Source organism: Amblyomma americanum, chromosome 1, assembly GCF_052857255.1.
Source record: "Amblyomma americanum isolate KBUSLIRL-KWMA chromosome 1, ASM5285725v1, whole genome shotgun sequence".
Classification (NCBI taxonomy): domain Eukaryota; kingdom Metazoa; phylum Arthropoda; class Arachnida; order Ixodida; family Ixodidae; genus Amblyomma; species Amblyomma americanum.
In genome coordinates, this window is record NC_135497.1 from 182413999 (window position 1) to 182434858 (window position 20860).

Consider the following 20860-nt stretch of genomic DNA (forward strand, 5'->3'; position numbering starts at 1 on the left):
TAAACGTTCGCTGCTCTCCGTGCAGTGTTTGTAGGAGGCACACAGGGCACATCGCGCGTTACCGGAGCACTCTTCGTGCTGCACAGTGGCGCTTCGACGGTGCTTTCAGCTCGCCACCGCTCGAAGACTGCGGCGGTGATGCGCGAATTGTCCTCTGTTCTTTTGACGTAGTCCGTGTGCTGCAGCCAGTGGGCTGATGCACTGAAATATCAGAAGAGTTGAGGGGGGACATGCATGCTCGTGGTCGGTACTGTAAGAATTAGTATCATTGTGGTTGCAAATTCATAGCAAATAGACTGGTGACAAGAGTTGACAAACTTCTTTCGTGCCAACGTATCGTTTCTGATTTCCCTGCGCCGCTTAGCCGTGTTGTCACGTAGCGCTTCTACGTTTTAAGGATCGGGGCTTCTGGTAGACAAGGAAAGGGAAACAAGGAACTCAGCTGCGTCAAAGCCTGCTAGGTAGCGGACCACCTCGAAGTGAAGTGCAACTGATAGGAACGTACGAGCTTGGACCTTCGATTCTGCTTAACGAGAACTTTACGTATAGAAATGTGCTTTTAACTTTGCGTCTCAAAGGCATCGGAAGTTTTCTGTGTGCGTCTTCTGGAAAGTCATGCGTCTTTGCCCTGCTGGCCACAAGCTGGCCACTAGTCACAGGACCCTAATCCCAGCGCTAAAACACTTTGTAATGAGTATAAATTTGTTTTGTTTTCCAACTCGCCTCAATCATGTTGTTAGTTCTCGTTAGAGCTTTTCCACCAGCAGCTCTTTCTTCGGAAATAGCGGAATGTTGCTCAGAGCAAAGGCGACAGGCGCAAAGATCCTCATGGAAAAGCTGCAAACTAGGAACAGAAACTTTATTCCAGGGAGCACATGTGCTGTTCACTGTAAGCCACGCGGTCCCCGGTGCGAACGAGAGCGAGAAAGAGGAGGCGGCGTTCTGGCTATTGGCGTGTTAGACATTCACCGCAACATGATACCTAGCGCTGCGATAGGAGCCACTGGAAAAGGAAGCGAAAAAAAATGAAGACCCTTTCGCACCTGAGCCGCATACAATTCAAGTCCGCAGTGAAGCTCCGCCGACATTCAGAATCGCCACACAGTTCTTTCACGACCGAAAAGCAGTCTAGCCGCCGCGGTGGCCCAGTGGTTATGGTGCTCGGCTGCTGACCCGAAAGACGCGGGTTCAATCCCGGCCGCGGCAGTCGCATTTCGATGGAGGCGAAATGCCAGAGGCCCATGCACTGTGCGATGTCAGTGCACGTTTAAAAACCCCAGGTGGCCGAAATTACCCGGAGCCCTCCTCTACGACGGACGTTATAGCCATAGTTGCTTTGGGAAGTTAAACCCCCATAAACCATAAACCAGCATTTCAACTTAAGCGTCAAGTGCATTCCATTAATCGTCATAAACAAAAAAAAATCAGCCTGTTAAAATTTTTCTTGCCACCTAAACGAGAAGCTAATCCACAACGAAATTATAAGCTCAAGAACGCGTTAAGGGGTGCCTGAGGTAGAAAGAATGGGTTGGAACTTCGTCTTCATTAGTAAATTTCGTTGACTATAATTACCATACCATATCATATCAGTAATCCCTTAATTTGTTGCTCTATTGTCTCACACATGCTCCTTAGTGTACAGTCTTAAGCTACCACATTACGTGAAAGACCACCCGGCATAGATACAAAGGTCCGCTTTAACCAGGCCATACGAACGTGCCTGCGGGGGCCGCCGCGGTGGCTGAGTGGTTATGGGGCTCGGCTGCCGGCCCGAAAGACGCGGGTTCGATCCCGGCAGCGGCGGTCGAATTTCGATGGAGGCGAAATTCTAGAGGCTCGTGCACTGTGCGATGTCAGTGCACGTAAAAGAACCCCAGGTGGTCGAAATTTCCGAAGCCCTTCACTACGGCGTTCCTCATAGCCTGAGTCGCTTTGGGACGTTAAACCTGCACAAACCAACCCATTTTTTTGCTCGTCTTTCCATAATGGAAGCTTGTGCGAAGGGTCTGTCAACTAAACCTGCTCGAATTGTAGTGCTTGAAGATATTCCATCGTGACGAAATGGTAATGCTATGTTGGCAATATTTGACAAAAGTAAAGCAAATGCGAATGGAGGTGCCCGAAGGCGAAGCGAAGAAGGGACACTTGTGTCAGAATGGACCAGCTAGTCCAGAAAAAAGTTTATTGGCTATAATTTTCTGTTGGTTGGTCGGCTAAAATGTTTAGGATTTCAGTACTGTGCTGTTCCTGTGAATTAATCTAATACTCGTGTCTTTTTATTTCAGAATATTTGACAATAGAGATGCAGAAGTATCTGGAAGTTATACTTCCTGAACAAGAGGAAAAGCTCCTGGAAGCAGAGACCTGAATGTGCAAAACAGCCGGTTCTGCCTGTAATTCCAAGACACTACACAGGCTTATTAACTAAAATGAAGAAACATTGTGTTTGGATACATTGTGACGAATGACAACAGCAAGGCGAGAACTGGCGTATGTAGGCTTCTAGGCAAGTGGGCCAATTTTCACGAGGACCAGAACACATTTATTAACCGCCAGTATTCTGAAGAAGGTATCGCGAAAATTGTATTTTTGTATGTGCTAAAGACTTAATTTTAACGGACATGATGAACTGGAGGAATGAGGTCAAAGTTCATCGATGAAACAAGGAGAGTGACAGCTGTAAACTTATTCCTTTCATGCCATAAATCTGTATTCATTTGCCGCTTCCATCAGTCTTGGGTTAGTGCTCTGCGGCATCGCTTATTATATTTGTGGACTGACATAGCAGTGGAAGATGTCTTGATAAAACAAAGTGTATTTGTGGGCCTCTATTTCGTGACGTCAATAACTTAAAGAGCATAGGGAACCTTGATAAACAGTCCATACTTGCTGGACTGTCATCTGCTTGTGATATCGCTTCGAGTATAAGGGCAGGATAAGTTTGGAGCAAGAAAAACGGCTTGAAAGAGAAAACAGGAAGGAAAGAAGCGACAAACACAGCGCCGAACTTACAACTAAATGTGTTTCATGCGACGTCTCAATGAACACAGAAAGCATACAGCACAACTTGAAAACACCAAAATCAAATACCCTTATCATCACTCCTACTGGTCCGTATCTAAAAAGGCTATCTCTTTCCTGGATAAGCAAACAGAAGGAATGCTCTTGTCACTTGCCACCTCTATCCACTATCCTATATCCACAAAATAGGTGACAAGTGCCTGAGTGTCTTTCTGTTTGCTTATCAAAGAAAGAGATAGTTCTTAGATATGGACCTGTAGGAGTGATGAGAATGGTATTTGATATTGTTGTTGCCTTTAGGTTGTGCTGTATGCTTTGTGTGTTCATTGCGATGTCGCATGAAATGCACTAGGTTTTAAGTTCGGCACGGTTTTCGGCGCGGTGTCTGTCGCTCCTTTCTTTCCTGTCTCGTCTTTCATGCCGCATTTCTTGCTTTAATGATGAACCGACTAGCCCAGCCATCCTCTCTCTTGAGGACAAGATTGAAACGTGCTTTTAACTTCTGGTCTCATGTGCACTCGCAGGCTTGAGTAGGACGTCTGCTGGGTGGAACGGGCAGGTATACCCCCCCCCCCCCTTCCCCAAATTAAAAGCATACAGCCCAAGGGTTTTGCTTGTGAGGCCTGCTGTATGCCTGGTTATGCATCCTCAGCGACTGTAACGTCTCGAAAGAAAAATGGCTTCGCGTCCTAAGTCCTCCCAAACTTTGGACTTGTAGGTGTGCTAGGGAGCCCCGCTGAACAGCTTAGAAGGAAACCCCTTGGGCTTTATATTTTTGATGGGGGCTGTACAATTCTCTAAATGGCCGTGAAGCTGTGTGCCTGCGCCTCGTATGCAGGAATGGCGTGGCGAGGAGTGCCAGCATATTGTACGTTTTGGCTTTCTCCCTAACCAACCATTTCACAATCTGTGGGGCTGCTTCGACCGCTTGTTAATTCTGTCGATGCAGATAGCTTCGTATACGACGTTGCGTAATCCGGGTTTCTCTGATAACGATTCATATCGCGTAAATGTCGTGTTCGCTGTCGACCGTGAAAAGGCCTGTTTGTGCAGTGTTATTCCTTCCATTGTGTCGTCTCTGGGTTTTATAAACTTAATAGTGGAATGGTAGACGTCTTGAATCTAGAGAACAAATATGCTCCGGGCTCAACGCGCCAGGAAATAAGTTTATTCAGTATACCATGAGCATCGTTATCAGCCCCTAGTACATTTCGCATGTTGTGAAAAATTCCAACCTCAGAGCTGTTCTTGCGGCTACAAAGTTGCACCTACGCATGCTGTCTCCTTATGAAGAAAATAGGTTGCTCTAGTTACAACAACAATTACCTTCCCCTTTTTTAGTGTTCATTTTCCAGAAGAGATAGCAGGACACGTGATATTGGTTATTTTGCATTTATGTAATGGTATTATGCATAAACTTAGTCACTCTTCAGAAAACATGTAACATTAGCCACCCGTTTCATGGTTCACAAGGTAACGTAAAACAGCTATTTCGGCTGGCGAACACATTCCATATTTTGAATATACAAAATGCTTGCGTTTTCAAGAAGCTTGTAGGCAAAACAAACTCTCCAGTGCACATAACTTGTGTAAATAGCTTAAGTTTGTTGGGCTACTGCGCTGAGGGAAAGCGCATTTTCGAAATTCTAAAAACTGATATGGATATTACTTACAATGGGCTACACAGCTCTCTGTAATTAAGAAGACTAAAGATAATAGTAACAAAGTTAACTATTCAATATTTGTTAACCAGCCTGCTAGTTAGCACGTCTTAGCTGATGTACTGCACCGCTTACACTGCTACGCCTAAAAAAGCCCTCTTCTAACTGAAAAAGCTTATTTTTAAAAACTGCGTAAAGTGTTAGGTGACACACCCTGTATATATTAAAAGAGATTCGCGCAACTGATGCAGCCGTTGTCGTGGTAGAGCGGGGATGATTTTGCGAACAGCATTGCATATGCAGCGTGGGCGTCGGTATGCTTGAATTATCAGTATATATAAGGAAACGTGAATTTAAAAGCCAGAAATTTTCTCCAGAACTTGAGATTTAGGTGCACCATCCGAGGCGCGCTCCCTTTTACGAAACTGTGCGGCGGATTACAGGGCTGCTTAACCTTTATATCGTGAGCTGGTTACTGAAAGAGCTACACTTCTTGTGCATGCGTCCGCATTCTTTTTAACATTTAGTGGCTGCCGTTCCTCATGCCGACCACGTGACCTCAGTAATATCCTGTGCTGCGTATGGTGCCCAACTTTGCTGGTCGCGCCACTATGCATTGCTACCAGCACACGAGGAGCGAAATGTTGCTGCGCTGATCGGTGAAAAGAAAAAAAGAACAGCCGTTATACGCTCCGAAGATTGCTGATTTACGTTGAGGACCACGCAAATGGGATGCGGGCAGTTGGTAGACGAGTTGCAGCGACTGTACTTTCTCGATTGCGAAACAGCCCTCTGCCGACTTCCGGCGAGCTCTCGTGTTTCGTTAGCACGTGTGCACCGACGTCGCTGTCGGCCTCGCACGAGCCTCGCGTCACTTGCAAAAGAGAGCCTGTAAGCCGGCACCACGGAAGGACGGCAGACGGTGTAGTCCCGAACTAGCCAAAAGCAAAAAAATCGGGTGGAGTTGCAAGTTGCGCTCATGCGACTGTACGCCATTAGTTTTTTGCTTTTAGCGCTAGCGCCCATAAGCATTCAGAGAGACACTGAGCTTTGCCCACAGTCGCGACTATTCATGTATGGCTGTACGACGCAGCTTTGACAGCTAGAACGTTGCGTTCTTGCGTCACAGTACGCTTCTATTGGTTCGGCAGGGCGGACACATGGTGTGCTAAAGTTGTTAGCTGGCAGGCACATCTGCACGGTCTTTTTTTTTCATTATTGTTGGCACTTCATGCACGAGTATAGATGGAATAGTGGGTCTGCGCAGTATGTCCCGGTAACTTTTACGCCATTACATACTTGCCCTGGCTCTCGTGTGATAGGCGTGCACTTCACCTACCTTTAAGTTTGGTTGGTTTCAGGGCAGCGGTTTCCTTCTCTGTTGTTTTGAAGTGACCCGTGGAGGCTGGTTCTTGAAGCTTCATGTAGAGTCTTCTTGGTATGCTCCCGAGGAGTTCGGTACTCTGGCCAGTCCACCTTGGAATAGTTATTTTTTTAATACTTTCAGGCCTGAACTTGTTAGTGTGACAGTAGTATTAAAGCACTTGTTGAGCTGTTGACTGCAGGTCGCTCTAATCTGCCCATTCATTGGCTGGCAGTCGTTCTCCACACAAAGCTTATTAGTCTCTTTGATTCGTGCCCGTATATGGTTGCCTTGCAGCATGTTTTACAGCGCATCATAAAACTCTGTGCGTGCGATGCTTCTGACGCTTAGCCTATCGCGGGTAAGAGCATGATTTCTTTTTCAACCCCTCGGGCTTCTGACCGCGCTCTCCTCTTCGCTTGCACAAAGGAGGACTGCTAATGGCAGCATTCGATGTGCTTTGATGAATCCTTCCAGAATTCAAGCGCTGCAATGACAGCACACAGAAAGGAGGACGACGGGAAGCTCATGCCCCGTCGTTTTCCTTTCTGTGTGCTGTTCTTGTTGCGCTTTAATTCTGGAAGCTATGCACCAACTTGCCCCGCTAAGTGTTTTACCGCTTTCACGGAATAAAAGTGAACCTGACGAAACAGAGTAGAAAAACAGGAGAGAACGGAAGAAATGCAGGGAAGAGTGGAATGGTGGGGTTTAGGGCACCTGTAAGGCTTTGATGGAGTACAGGCTGTTGGATTCCTGGCGAGTAGGTTTTAGCGGGATCACGTTCTTCGAGTCCCGTGCTGTTTATAATCAGTTGCGCATATTTGTGCGCCGACCGTCGTACTCAGGTACTTTCCGTACTGTGCAGTGGTGCGTTTGGCGCAACAAAGTTTAATATTACGACGTCTCCCGCGTATTGGCGTGAGAGGACTGGGTGCTGCCTGATTTTAGCCGCCTTTGTCAGTGCCACTCATTCTTGCGCTGAGTCCACGTCCTGAAGCTGTGACCAAGAAGTGCTCAAGAAGTTTTTTCTCTTTTTTTTTATTCGACGAGTATGCCGTTGGGCATAAGTTAAGAAAGTGGATATTGATGTAGGACGTCAAGTTACAGGATGGAGTCTAGTTGTTTCGCAAAAAAAAAAAAACTCGCAAAGCGAGTCTACATATAGTGCTTTTCCAGTTTTCCCTCACCGTTGTCAGATGCGCGGTTGCATTGAAGGACCGCTTCCCTTAGGAAGCGTGCTCGCCCTTGAACCGTCACTGGCGTGCACAAAAAGTAACTGTTTCGAAATAATTATTGTTTTTCACGTTGTTATGTTGTCTACAAGTGCCGGTCTTCTGTCGTGTCGAGCTTGTAAAGCGGAACTCTGTTACGCTACTTTTTCCAACGTGTTGCAGCTCTTTTGAGCACGTGTGGCGCCGCTTGAATGTGGTAGTTCGCGCGGAAGATTCCTTTGATACTTCGTGTTCATAAACTATCGTGTAAAGGTTCCTGTGAAATGGTATAAACGTAAAATGTCAGCCGTCAGTCTCTGGTTTGGTACTGCGTTGTGTTGAAGGAAAGAGTGGCTATGAACAAAGATGGTGAGTTGTTTCAAAAAGTGTGCAATGTAAACTTAGGTGCACGATCAGTTAAGCAGCATCCGTCAGTTTTTTAGGGATGCAGCTTACTGCGTGATTTATTGACCACTACGCCACTTCACAATCGTGGCTGTGTAACTTTTCCTCACTCTCCAGTTCATCATGTTTGTTTTGCTGAGGTTTGTTGAGCAGAGCAGTTAGCGTGCTTCAAACTTGCAGGTTTCTTCCTTTGTGTCATAAGAGTAGCAAATGAACCCACACATTTAGGAGTTTATCGCGACTTAACTTGACAGTGATTTTTTTGTCTCTCAGCGCTCACAGAAACTGGAGAATTGGACAAAAGTATATTTTGGAACCACGTTTACAAGCCTGTCCTGTGGCAGGATTTTTACACGCGCATGGAATATCAGGGCTCGCGCCTTGGGAAACTTGTAGGTTATGACTTTTAGCTCTTGTTGGCGTGGCTCCTTTTTGAAAGTCCTCTGAAAAATAGGCAGCTAGGAAAACATGGTAACTTATCACTTGAGCTGAAGGTATGTTGTGCATTTTGTATGCAAGTTTAAAGCTATAAGCTGCTTTGACCTTGTTGACAAGAAAGCCCTTGAATGAATTAGAGGCAACTGACATTCTTAAGCCTTGTGAAGCAGCATCCGAAAGGTGACTTTTGTATACGAAAGTACTACTTGTGAAAACACATCTTTTATCACACGGTATTGTGTTCAGTGAACCACGGAATACGAGTGCCAATTATTATTTTTGTACTGCATTTTTCAAGGCTCGCTCGAGCTGCACGCTTTCCAGTGATAACATGGTTTTGGTTATTGTTGTTTTGTGCTGGTTTGTTCTGCACTTGAAGCCATAAAACTTGTGTGCAGTGAAGCTCAGAAGTGTATCTACAGAAGCTTTTGAAGGGGGGGTGCGCACTCTGAAAATGCTTCACTTTTTCGAATGCATTATCTGTGGTTTTTTGTTTAGTATGTGTCTCTCAAGTCATGAAGGGAAGGGGGCAACAAAGCAGCCTTGAACCTTTCTCTTTTCTTCAATCTTGATATGATCAACCCTGCATAAATGACACATTTTGCAGCTGGCCTGGCACCAAGAGCGAAGCTAACCTTAGGTTCTTGGAATAAAAAAGAAAACTGACTGCCCCGCTAATGTGACGTCGCATTTTATGGCCCCTTTTGGCCAATGACGCATCTAAACAGCACTGTTTATCTTGACCATGTATAAAAAAAGTTAAGAGCAATGCACGGGCTATGATCATAGCGGGTGAAATACCGGTGCTTTTTCGTCGAGTGTTGAGAACGTTTGAGGGTAGTCTGCCAGGGGCAGCGAGGATACGCTATATGTACTTTCTTTTATTTTAGAGGGAGTGCCATAGCGCAGTAGTAGCGAAAATGGCATCCGTCAATCTGGACAACAACGATTTACCTGTGCCTACATTTCAGTGCAAATGGATCAGGTGCCCCAGTGGTGATATTAAGAAACGATTATGGTAATAGGTCATGTTCAGCATGTACGAGTCGCAGTTGAAAGTGCATGGAGTCACTACCGCGCCGCTGCCATCTCTAGCGCCTCTAGCGTTCCCTTGGGCGGTGATTCTTGTTCCCGTTCCATATCCTGAGTTCTATGCGAGCAATATCTGTTGCTAGCTAAACTGCCTTATCAAATTTAGAACGGCCGTAATGCACAGGAGTGCGACACAACACGCGAGCGCTCCATATTACATCATAAGAAAATGAGCAGCCCAACGCAGAAAGCCGGTACTCTAGAACATCCCTCTGTCGCCGCTAGCGCCCCCGGAACTTTATGACGTTGCTGCTGAAATTAGCAGAAAAGGCTCATTATGCTGCCTGCAGGGAGGAGTTCTTTGTCTAGCTAACGTGACTCGCCGCTGAGTGCGTTTTATACTGTCGATGTGCGCGGCATCATTTCGTGCATATGGCAAGGAATTTGGCGTGGATGAATTCTGATACTCTCTTAGGTAACGGTCGGGTTAAGTAAGCAACATTTCTTGGCAGCCGATTCTCAGGGCAAGAATTGGGATTCTTTGGCCAGCTACAAAACGTATAATTATTCCAGCAGTGACGAATGATTGCAGGCTTGCAGAAAAATATATCCTAATGTCGCGTAATGAGGGGCTCTATTGAACATGATTGTTTCACAAGGTAGATGAGTGCACCTTGTTATTGGCCGGAAAGCTAAGCTTGGCATCTCTGCGTAATTGATGCCACATGCAACGTGTGTTCGAAGTTTGATTCGTGCTTCTATGATTGCATTTATTGTATTTCCTGTACCTCATTCCTTTGGAACAATTTGCCTTTCATCATTCAGCAGATGGCATTTATTGTGTTTCCTCTACCTCATGTTTTCAAACCCATTTGCGTATCATCAGTCAGCCGCAGCTGCGTGACATTCCCGGTGCCTACCGCGGCGCTCAGGAAAATTGAGCGCTTTGCTGAATCGCAGTACTGCGCTGAGAATGTGGACAAGCGCTCGGATGTAGTATACCTGCTGCCATTCCTTATATGTTTCTCCTGTGACGTATTGCCCTTAATCGGTCATAAAAAGAAGTAAAGGAGAGAAGGCCTGATGCATTTCAGTGCCTCTCTGGAATAAACAGGCGAATATTAGGGCATATAGTTCGTGATATTTCACTGTTTCTGCGCTGAGATTTTGCTACGATATGTCAGCTAGAATCAATAATCTTATCAGTGGGATGGCGTTTGACAGGGGCCAGTTTTAAAATTGCTCCGGCGGTAAGAAAAAAAATTATTGCAATGGCTTCTGATAGGCAGAGATGTTAATGTCTTTATGTTTGGCGTTATGGTTTCACACTTATTGGTTATTTAAAGCGGCAAGAACAACTCTTAAAAGTGATTACTGCGACATTTTTAACATTCCAGGTCTTCATCTTGTTATGGCACACGTCGGAGTAATCTTCGTACAAAACTTTTCTTAGCTCTGGGTTTGCTTGAACTTCAGTTCTTTCTCCCTATTTTAGGGAAATAGCATTACTAGCCGTACCCACGGGAGTGGTCGCACCGTTTAAACACTAAAGTGAAGTGAAATGAACTTTTAATATAGTTTTCGTCGTCGTTCGCTTCTCGCTTTAAATCTGTGATGTGCGCATTCGTGGGAGGTTGTGCCGACAGATATTGAAAAAAAAAAATTATCACTGGGAAAATTGGAAGAATTTTCTTGGTACCGATGACTGCAGAATTCATGCAGTCTGACTGCCGACATGGCTGGCTCGTTGGTCGGAAAGTTTTTTTATGAGCAACGCTTTACCACGGTCCTTTTTTTTTAAAGGGGTATCCAATATTCTTGCCACAAGAAATGTCTCATACTTCACTGCTGCACACTGATAGCTGCATAAGACATGATGTTTTATGTCCCGTGTCTAAATGGCTGCATTTCTTCGTTTATTACCATGACACGAGTGTTCTATGTATTTCAAACGTTGAAACAAAATAAAGTATACCATGCCTGCAGAAGTTGTTTGTATTTCGTGACGGTATTTCAGCCTGCCTATGAAGTTTAGAATGACACCATGTATTTGTTGCCAAGGGATAAGCCATTATAGATATCCCTCCCGCCCAGTTAGCGCATTAATCTGTTGTTGCAATTTTTTTTTATTTCATTTATTGAAGCCTTAAGGGCCCGTGGGCATTACATGAGACGCGCAGTCTTCACATGCGGGAGGTTGCGACCTTTCCGGATCGCTTACCGGAATCTCAACGCGGCGTTCATATTAAAGCTTCCTCACCCGTCATGATTTCAATTGCTTCCCGCCAGACATGCACAAGTTTATAAGAGCCCCAGTAAAACTTCATCTTCGTATCTAATTCCGGTCTGATTTTCTATACAATGATGGACTTTTATGCTGCCAGAAAATAAAAGAGGTTATTTTTTATTATTTCATGGTCATTGGGTTTACTCCTTGCATATTGCTTTTGGCCTGTTTTATACGCCGGATTCAGCAGCGCTTCTCCACACTATAGCTCTTCTCTCTGTTCAAGTTTAACGGACATTTAAAGCTTAGTTAAGGCTGCTGTGTAACGCGTAGTGCTTCTCAGTTCTTAGTGCTCGTTAATTACTAAATATACAAATATACAAGGCGAGGCTTTTCACGTACTTTGTTCGCGTACTATGTTTTGTAGCCATGAGGTCATGAGGTAACTAGCGCTTTAAGCTTAGAAGTGAAAGCGACATTTTATCCTGCGTGAAAAGCAATGGCAGCTGAATATAAGAAATGGGCTGTCATTGGGCTTATCACCGTCATCGGAATTGAGTAATGCTGCTGAGATTGCTTTTCAAAAAGGTAAGTTTTTGCTTTTGGGTATATTGGTTCATATATGAACAACAAAAATAAAAAGAGAAAAACGGTCACATACCAGCGATAGCACCAAAAGGGAGAGAAAGCTTCAGATAAATATGGTATCATCACTGAAAGTTTTGTCTGGACCTTCAAATTTATATCCGGAGAACATGAGCATTGAGTTTTGAATGCGTACACAAACTTGTGCGGATCGCCCACGCCCGTTATTTCTAAACCGCTGTCTAGCTCCCGGGGTGAGTTCCTGAAATAGCTGAAGACATTTTTATGTACAAATGTCGAAGCAAACTCGAGACTAATAATTACCTGCAACTTTAACCTTCCCCATATAAAATGGCAAAGCCCGTTTTGTTTTGCCACTGATCCATGAACACAAGAAAAACGATTCAAAATATGTTCAGCTGCAAAAAATTGCTCTTGTGTTCACCTGCTCATGTAACGAAATTGTGCAAGAGGACACAAGAACAACACCCAAATCACGGCCAAGTTGAACCTGGTGTTCCTGTCAAATAAAATAGATGCATGCATGGTTACTGCAGAAGGTGGCATCTCTAACTACAAGATGATTGTTTTTACAATACCAGTATGAGGTAGTTATTGTTCGAGGACCCACATCTCTGAGCGCATTAAGGACTCTGATGTACGGCTGACAATTCCATCCGTTACCTGTAATCCGCCATGGACGATTTTGAAATTAAATTCCATCCATACACAATTTAACAGTTGTGGCCGCGCTTTAAAATACGAGTACAGGATTTTCAGTTGTGAAGCAACTGAGAAATATTGTAAGATGCTGTCAAGTCCAGCTTTCTCGGGCAAAAGTTTTTAAAATTAGAAAATTGTAAGACACTATTATGGAAATACTGAAGGTAGTGGTCCCTTATTCTGATATGTCGCAAAGTCTTTTTTTTTTTAAGTGTTTCCAGCGATCGCAAAGAGCAGTTACGACTGCCATAGAAAAACAATAGGGAACGCTTTTGACGATAGCAAAAACGTGAATAGAAAAAAAAATAGAATACTGCCGTCGGGTGATCTGCGGATATATTGATTGTTATAGTGAAATCTTACATTATATGAAAACATTGCGTTCATAAACGATTGTCCGCTCAAAGATGCTTTTGTCCAGAATTGCTGGGTATGTATGGAAGTACTGAAGGTAACTATCCAATCTTAAAATGCGTAGCAAAATCTTTCTTCTGAAGTTTGTCCTTCGCCCGCAACGAGTAGTTATAAGCTGCCATAAAAAAACCTAATGAGGAACGTTTCTGAGGATTGCAAAAATGGTAATAACAAAAAACAACAGGTCCGCTGAGGGGAGATCTGAGGATACGTTGATTGTTATGGTGAAATCGTACGATACTGAAAAAAATTGCACTTGTAACCAACTTCCCGTTGAAAAATGCGCTTGTTCAGAATTTCTGGTTATGCATACAGCATTGTGAAGACTGGTATTTCCCGACTCGTGTAAAGAAGACGATGCACCGCAGCAACTGGATCACCTGGGGGGTAATTCGTATGCGAATGAAAATTTAAAAAAATGCGTAAAAAGAAAAATAAACGCACTCAAATTTCGCGACTTTGATCTCAGCTGAAGCAAGCCTTGAAACAATTTAAAATAAAAGTTCTTCGATGAAACGCATAGCCGCTTCCTCTGAATATCGCCGTGAAAGTTTTGGCGATACTTTAGCGTTAAGAAGAAGTACAGGAGGCAAAAAAGAAAAAAAAAGATCCGGCTCTGAGAAAAAAAAAGAAGACATTGCAGATTAATTTAATCACTTTTTTCAGTCCGTGTTCACAGCGACCAAAGATCACAACGTAGAGCCCAGTTCAGACCGCTTGTTGCCCAGCCAGATGGATGGCACCATTATCATCCCGGAGGGCTTATTCCAGCAGCTCCTGAATTTAGATGCAAAAAAGCTAATTGACCAGATGACATACAAAGCCACTTTATCCGGAGATATGCCGAATGGGCATCGCAAAACCTTAAACTTATATTTGAAAGATATCTGCACAGTTAATATGTACCTCACGATTGGCGCAGTACAGTGGTAACTGCGGTATTTAATTGTGGCAACCGAGCAGCAGTAAGTTATTGTCGTTCAATATCTCTTACATCCATTTCTTGTAAACTCGGGGAGCAGATAATAGCTAAGCACACCTTTCGCTTCTTAGATACTAATTGTTTACTTTACCCACACAAGCACGGATTCAGGAGACATTTCCTCTACCACACAAGTAGTAGAGACAACTCGCAGTTTCACAGTGGCAATTGATGCGAAACGGCAAATATACGTAATAGCTCCAGATTTTTCAAAACTTTTGATAATGTTGCACACAATAAATTGATTTTTAACCTGCATAGAACCGGAATTAATTCACCCATAATAAACATATTAAACATACTTAACGAATGTAACCAGGCAGTCAAAATGGACGGTCGTGTTTTCGGCTCACTCGCACGGCTTTCAGGAGTTCCACAAGCTTCTGTACTGGGATTGCTATTATTTTGGTGCACATTAATGACATCTGTGCTGTCATAGCCCCATACGACTAAATACGTTCGCAGATGACTGCTCCAATTGTTCTACAGTTAGAAACGCGGATTAGCAGCTTAAAATTAACAAATGTTTACAGGCTTAAAGTGAATGGGGCAAAAAACGGAGCATGGAAGTAAATTATTGGAATCCTACATGCTCACAGATTATAAGAAAAGCCTTCTTTAATTTTCATGTTTTATTGGTGGCAAGTGTTTGGTACATACAAGACAGTTTAAACTTCTAGGGATAGCAATAACACAAAATTTGAATTGAAGCATTCATATAGGCGACGTATGCTCGAAAGCGCACCTGAGGCTATGTTTCCTGAGAAAACAAATGGAGCATGGTACACACGATGACCGACTAACTGCTTACAGAGCTTTTGCAAGGCCAATGCATGAATGCGGGTCAGTGGTATGGAGCCCTCGTCAGAATTATAAAGACAAAACAAATAGAAAGAATTTAGAGGTACGCCGTACGCTTTATCTGCTCCCGATATCAAAGGACAGGCTCAGACAGGTAAATGTTATGTTCCTATAACCTGTACCTGTTAGAAGCACGTGGACAAAAATATTGGTTTGAAGTATTCCCAATACTCCAAAGACAAATCAATATCAGGAAAGAAACACACATACCATCACATTGAAAACGGAGCTCTAGAACAAATCATAATCAGGTTATCCATCCCTACAGCGCGCGAAGTGATGCTTTGTGTCATTCCTTCTTCCCTCAAATGACTGTAATGTGGAATATATTGACATTGTGTGTCGTGAAACAAAGTGATCTGCCTGGATTCGAACGAACTCTGAATGATCATTTCCGCGAATGTACCGTTTTATGCTGATGTATTCAGTGTTTGTGAATATTATCATTTTATTTGAAGCTTGATTTCTTCACCGTCTGCGTAAGGAGCCTGGCAAGAATGTTGAGAGCGCTGTTAAATAAATAATAAAGAACGTCATCGTTAACTTAACGTACTCCCCGAAACCCTCCATGTCATTATCATCTGAAGCAAGAACCAAGGCTAGTAGCTCACAGGCGCATGCTGTCGTACTGAATTTCACGCACTGCTCAGTTATTCTCTGCATCTTATTAGCACTGCATCAGTCCTTTCTTTTTTTAAATCTCTCCCTCCTTGAGGACTCGAAGTATTTTTCCCGGTCCATAGCTTATCTTGCCTTTCCTGACGATAACTGAATGGTGTACACAATAGTGTTGAGTAGCCATTTAATTGCCAGTCGATCACTGCCTTGAACCGGTAGTGCCAAGTGCAGTAGTCCACACGCAGTCATTTCCTTCGTCGTACTTTTGGCTATTGGCACGAGCGCTGGCATGCGACACGGGAGCGGCCAACGCCGGATATCATGGGCCACGGTTTAATATTGTGCGGATTATCCTCTTCTTTCTTGACCTAAGCCCGTGAGCCTAGCCTTCGTCTACTAGGAAAACTACCAGTTGCGGCATTTTCATTTCATGGACGGAATGTAAGCCAAGGTGTGGGCCTGCATGGTGGGAGCCTGCAGCAAAAACAGAGAGAGAGAGAAAACTTTTATTGTAATTCGGGAAGGTTGCTCGAGCAACTTGGGTGGCACCCCTAGTCCAAGTCACCGCTGGCTTTCGCTGACTGACGGACTTGCTGAACAACTTTAGTTGCTGATCCAGGGCCTCGATGGTCAGGGCCACCTCCCATTGCTCATATGTCGCATTGGACACAGCTAAGTGTTTTGGTTTCTGCAACAAAAGGCGGCTTGCTTCCCCCATGCCATTGCCGCCCTGAATGAGCCCTACCGCAGGTATGATGGGAAGTCATCTGCGCCAGTTCTGCCGGGCCCATGAATAACCGTAGCTACCTGGTTAATGCGGACGCGTTTTCGAAGCGAATGAAAGCGACATGCGCCGACGCAGTCGACATAGGTGGTAGTGGATGTGGTCAGCTCGCTTTTCGTTACCTCTATAATACGTGTCAGACAACGGAATTAGTTTCATGTCTGCCGAGATACTGCAGTTAAGCATCTTGAACAGAATCAAGCACGTAACATCTGCACCGCATTGTTGAGCAATGCAGCAACAAGCTTAACGCGCGGCGGTGGAGACGACAGCGCTGAAGGAACTGACAGAGAGGGCAGTATTTTGTCCTGGCTATGGCCGTTTATACTTTCAAAAAGGAGATAGTAGTAGATAAGTGGGCAAATTTTTGCTCAAGTGTCATAGCGTCTATGAAGATTTTCATAAGTCACTGCACGCGGCTTCCTGCTCTGCTGATTAAAAAACAAGAAAATAAAAATGCAGTGCACTCCTACCGATTTTCCACAGGAGCTTTATTATTCTATCTACACTATCGTCTTCTGCGTCTACTACTTCATCTTCCAGTATTTGCAAACCTGCAACAGAACACTCAACAAAAAGCATGGCAGCTCAAGTGTCGCTCGTTATTGGTTCCGTAACATCGATCAGACTGATTTAACACCTCTTCTGAAAATGACAAAATGAAGTTCCTTTTTGAGAACTTGTTCGGCACTTGCCATCTTCCTTTATTAATGATCTATTACGCGACCAACCAGAACCACGGTTATCTGCAAAAATGAAGAGTCTGGCTGAAACCCGTGCGTTTTTCTGCGGACTTGATAACTGCGAGAAGGAATCCAAGAAACAATTTCTACATTTAAAAAACAGATGCCATTGTAGACCTTAAACTACCAGGCGACCATTCGAGATGCTGCGTACTTTGGCGTTAGCTGTATACTGCAATGACAGGACGGCACCTAAGCTTTGAAGTGATAGTTTATGTGAGGCGACTCGTACGATAGTTGAAAGAGCAGCCAATTTTTATTGGTATGGTTCGCATTTAGGAGAAGGGAAGAACGGACAAGACTAGCGTTTTTATACATCAGTTCTAATTGTGAGGTAACTGTGGAATATTGTAAGACTCTGTTGTAAACATATTGATGGGAACAGTATAATCTTCCCATGCGTAACAAGACCTTGCTTTTAAAGTTCGTCCTGCGCTCGCACTGTGTGAGGACTCCATAGAAAAACAACAGGAGGCGTTTTTGACATTAAGTATCAGAAAACTACAATCGCCCCGAGGGGCAATCTGCGGATATATTACGCGATATCGTATACAGCTCGTTCGGTCGAAAAGCCGTCGGCGTAGTAGTAGTCGGCACAGCGTGTCGGAAATAATCGGGGGCTGCGTAAAAAAACATCTTATCATGGTAATTTGAGGTTTTTAGTGATTGATGATTGATTGGTGTGTGATAGGCGATGGCGAGTTAATGAAATCATTGTAATTTGTTGATTAATTAAGGAAATATGAAAATGGCAAAATTGGAAAAAGGCGGTTCGAAGGTATCAATATGGTCAGAATGAAAAGCCAATGCTTGATGATGCTAATTAAGAAAATTTAGAGTGTGTAATTGATCAATTGTTAATTTAAACCATCGAAAAAAAAACGAAAAATGCGTTCAAAGGTGCTTCCTACGGGCAAGGCGTCGCACCGAACGGGTGATGGCGTTCCGTGGACTCCCTAGCAGTGCTGCGACACGCTGTCGCGTTGCACTCGTAAAGGCGAAGCTCAAGGGTCTTCCAATTTTTGACTGTATGGTGCAATCTTTACGACACGTGAAAAATTGCGTTCATAAATAACTTTCCGTTGCAAAAATATAATTTTATAAATTTCTGGGTATGAGTCACTTGTGCCTCAAAATTAGCAAACATTCAAGGATGTTACATCAGTGATATGCAAGAATGAAGAGGATGCTTCGAAAGAATGTAGATGACCGGGTAATTCAGGAATAAGCTAAAACAATCAGTTTATGTAATCTTAGATGAGTTAGCCATGCTGAGCATGCATTCTCTGGTTTTTGTGCATGGCTAAAGCGTTAAAACGCCAGAGCTTTACAGGCATGGTCCCACGTAAGAAACAGAGCATTGCTGTCTCAGTGCTGGTTCAGTGTTCACGTAAATCTTCTGAGAAGCGCCCTTTGTTATATAACAGCCGACATACTGGTACGAATCGTTAGAAGTTATCTGCGTACTGTTAACCATGCGTGGAAGAGAGAAAAAAAAAGAGTGCGAAAGGAAAGGCGGGGAGGCTAACCGGGCCCACACGAGGAAGACAATTCACTTCAAAACGTCACCACGGAGCCATTTTCGGTCTTGATGTAAAGTGTTTGAATAGAGAGGCTGGAAAATTGGTAAATCGAATTGGCAAAAGACTCGGCAGCAATTGAAAGCTGTGAAGCTTGCGTGCTTCTGTGGCACATTGGTCTCGAGCAGAAATAATGCATATTACCTCTCCTTGCCCCATGTCGTGGCAGCCATCCAAGTTGGACGCATTGAAAGCCGCACTTTCCACTGCCGAAGCGTGTGATCGCATTATCTTGAATGGGATCCAGAGTAAGAAACCACATTATTTGTGTTTGCCTCATCGTTTCTCTGGTGTAATAAGCCCAGAACCTGTACAATAGAACTCTTCTGGGTGCAGTGTAAGAATTCAGGAGGTAGGGGGCAAGGCTTCTTTCAAGGAAGCAATTAGCATTTTGACATTTATACCCTTATGGATCATTCGCAAATCTCCCTGTTTGTCGGAAGATCTTCATTCGATTCGGTTTTTTTTTTTCTATTCCGTAATATCGCAATTTATTTAGGTCACTTTTGAATAAATTATTACCAGAAATTGTTGTTCGTGAATAACCTTATATATTTTTAATTATTTTCTATAACAAGCTCTTGTAACTGGAAAGCACTTATTTGATCACCACTAGACTTGGGACTGTAGGCTCAGACCTTGGGGTTGCACTGGCGCAAAAACATTGTTGTTCCGTTAGAGTTACATTCCGACTTCACATGCATGCATGTCTCGTGTCCGTTTCTAGATGCACTTGGCAGCGCCTACTTGCAGGCTGGAGAAAATGGGGCAGAGGTTTTTTTTTATTATTATTCGAGAAGTGTGCCATGAGGCATAAGTTGAAAAAGGAAGGGGGGGGGGGGGGGAGGAATGCATGGGATTGAAAGTTAAAAGAAGGAGTGAAGAACCGCTGCGCTGAGGTAGTCGCACAGGTTGCTAATGAAACGGTTGTCCATAGTCCACTTCACGTAGTCACTTTCGCGGTTCCACCGCAGGCCCACCTCCCTGAGGAGCCGTTTTCTGATAGCAGCCGTCGCTGGGCACGTCCACAACAAGTGCCGCACATCACAAATGTCCGGTGCAGCGCTACAGTGAGGGCACCTGTCAGGTGCTGGCAGATCTTTGGCACGCCACCGATGACGGACAGATGGTGTCAGAGCCGCCCCTGCCCGAATCCGGCGCACGGATACCTCCTCCTGCCGAGTAAGACTACGGGGGAGAGGGTGCGAGCACGGAGGAATTAGAGCGCGTGTTCGCTGGCGCAGAACTTCGGAATCGGAAACATGGGACAGGAACGGATCTGGGGGAAGAGGGGAAGGTGGCGGATCGTCTAATGTATGAAGATGAGTCATAGCATCCGCTTGAATGTTGTGTGGATCCTGGGCATGGCCGCGAATCCAGTGTATGCGCACAGGACATGGATATTTTGCGCAGAGCACATGAATTGATTGTGAAATCTGGAACGTTCGTCGAACAGCCTTAAGCTGTTTAAGGGCGGTGCGGGAGTCGGTGTAAATATGAACTGTATTGAATGTCGGAACGAGCGGAAGGGAAGCAATGGCATTGTAAATTGCTTGAAGTTCCAATGCCAGGGGAGTGCACGTATCCGCAGTATACGTCGCGCGAGAGTTGAGATGCGGATGAGATGGACTATACACAGCAGTAACAACCCGCTCTGCAGAATGTGATGCATCCGTGTATAATATGCACCCTTCAGGCAGATACGCTGCTGATACCGACGGGGAAACAGTGGGGCGATTGTCAGTGAGCTGGCAGTATGACCACCGTGGAAGTGTCTTTAAACGATGAAGTTTGAGAGACTGTTTTCGAGCTCTATTTGCCACCCGTTGGTCGATGATTTCACTGAGTGTATTAAGTTGTGCGAACTCCTGTGGCACAGGTATGGGTGTTAAACGAGGCAGATATGTTATGACGCGCATAGCCTCACGATTGATAGTTTCAAGGAGTCCCACTGTCTGCGGGTGAGACGTTGAAATTGTGCCTGATATACTATCCGTGGCTGAAGGATAGAGCGCACAAGCTGGCGGGCCGTATGAGCACGTGCGCCACCAGAGCGCATAGCTATGCGACGAATCAGACCTAGAGTAGCGTGAGCCGATTTACGGGTGGCTGTCAGCCACGGGGTGCCAGTCCCAGATGTATGGAGGAGAAGACCAAGAATACGAACAGTTTCTACCTGAGGAATCAGAGAATTATGTACCGTAAAATTTAA

At 44.5% G+C, this 20860-nt stretch overlaps 1 protein-coding gene across 1 annotated transcript in view; it reads left to right on the plus strand.

The window, feature by feature from the left end:
- LOC144114308 (large neutral amino acids transporter small subunit 2-like) overlaps positions 1–8777 on the plus strand; it is an 84595-nt gene extending 75818 nt beyond the window's left edge. The window contains exon 10 of the mRNA XM_077647959.1: positions 2286–8777. Within this exon, the coding sequence (XP_077504085.1) occupies positions 2286–2368 (83 nt within the window). The 3' untranslated portion in view covers positions 2369–8777. The remainder of the gene's footprint in view (positions 1–2285) is intronic.
- Positions 8778–20860: the final 12083 nt, after the last annotated feature.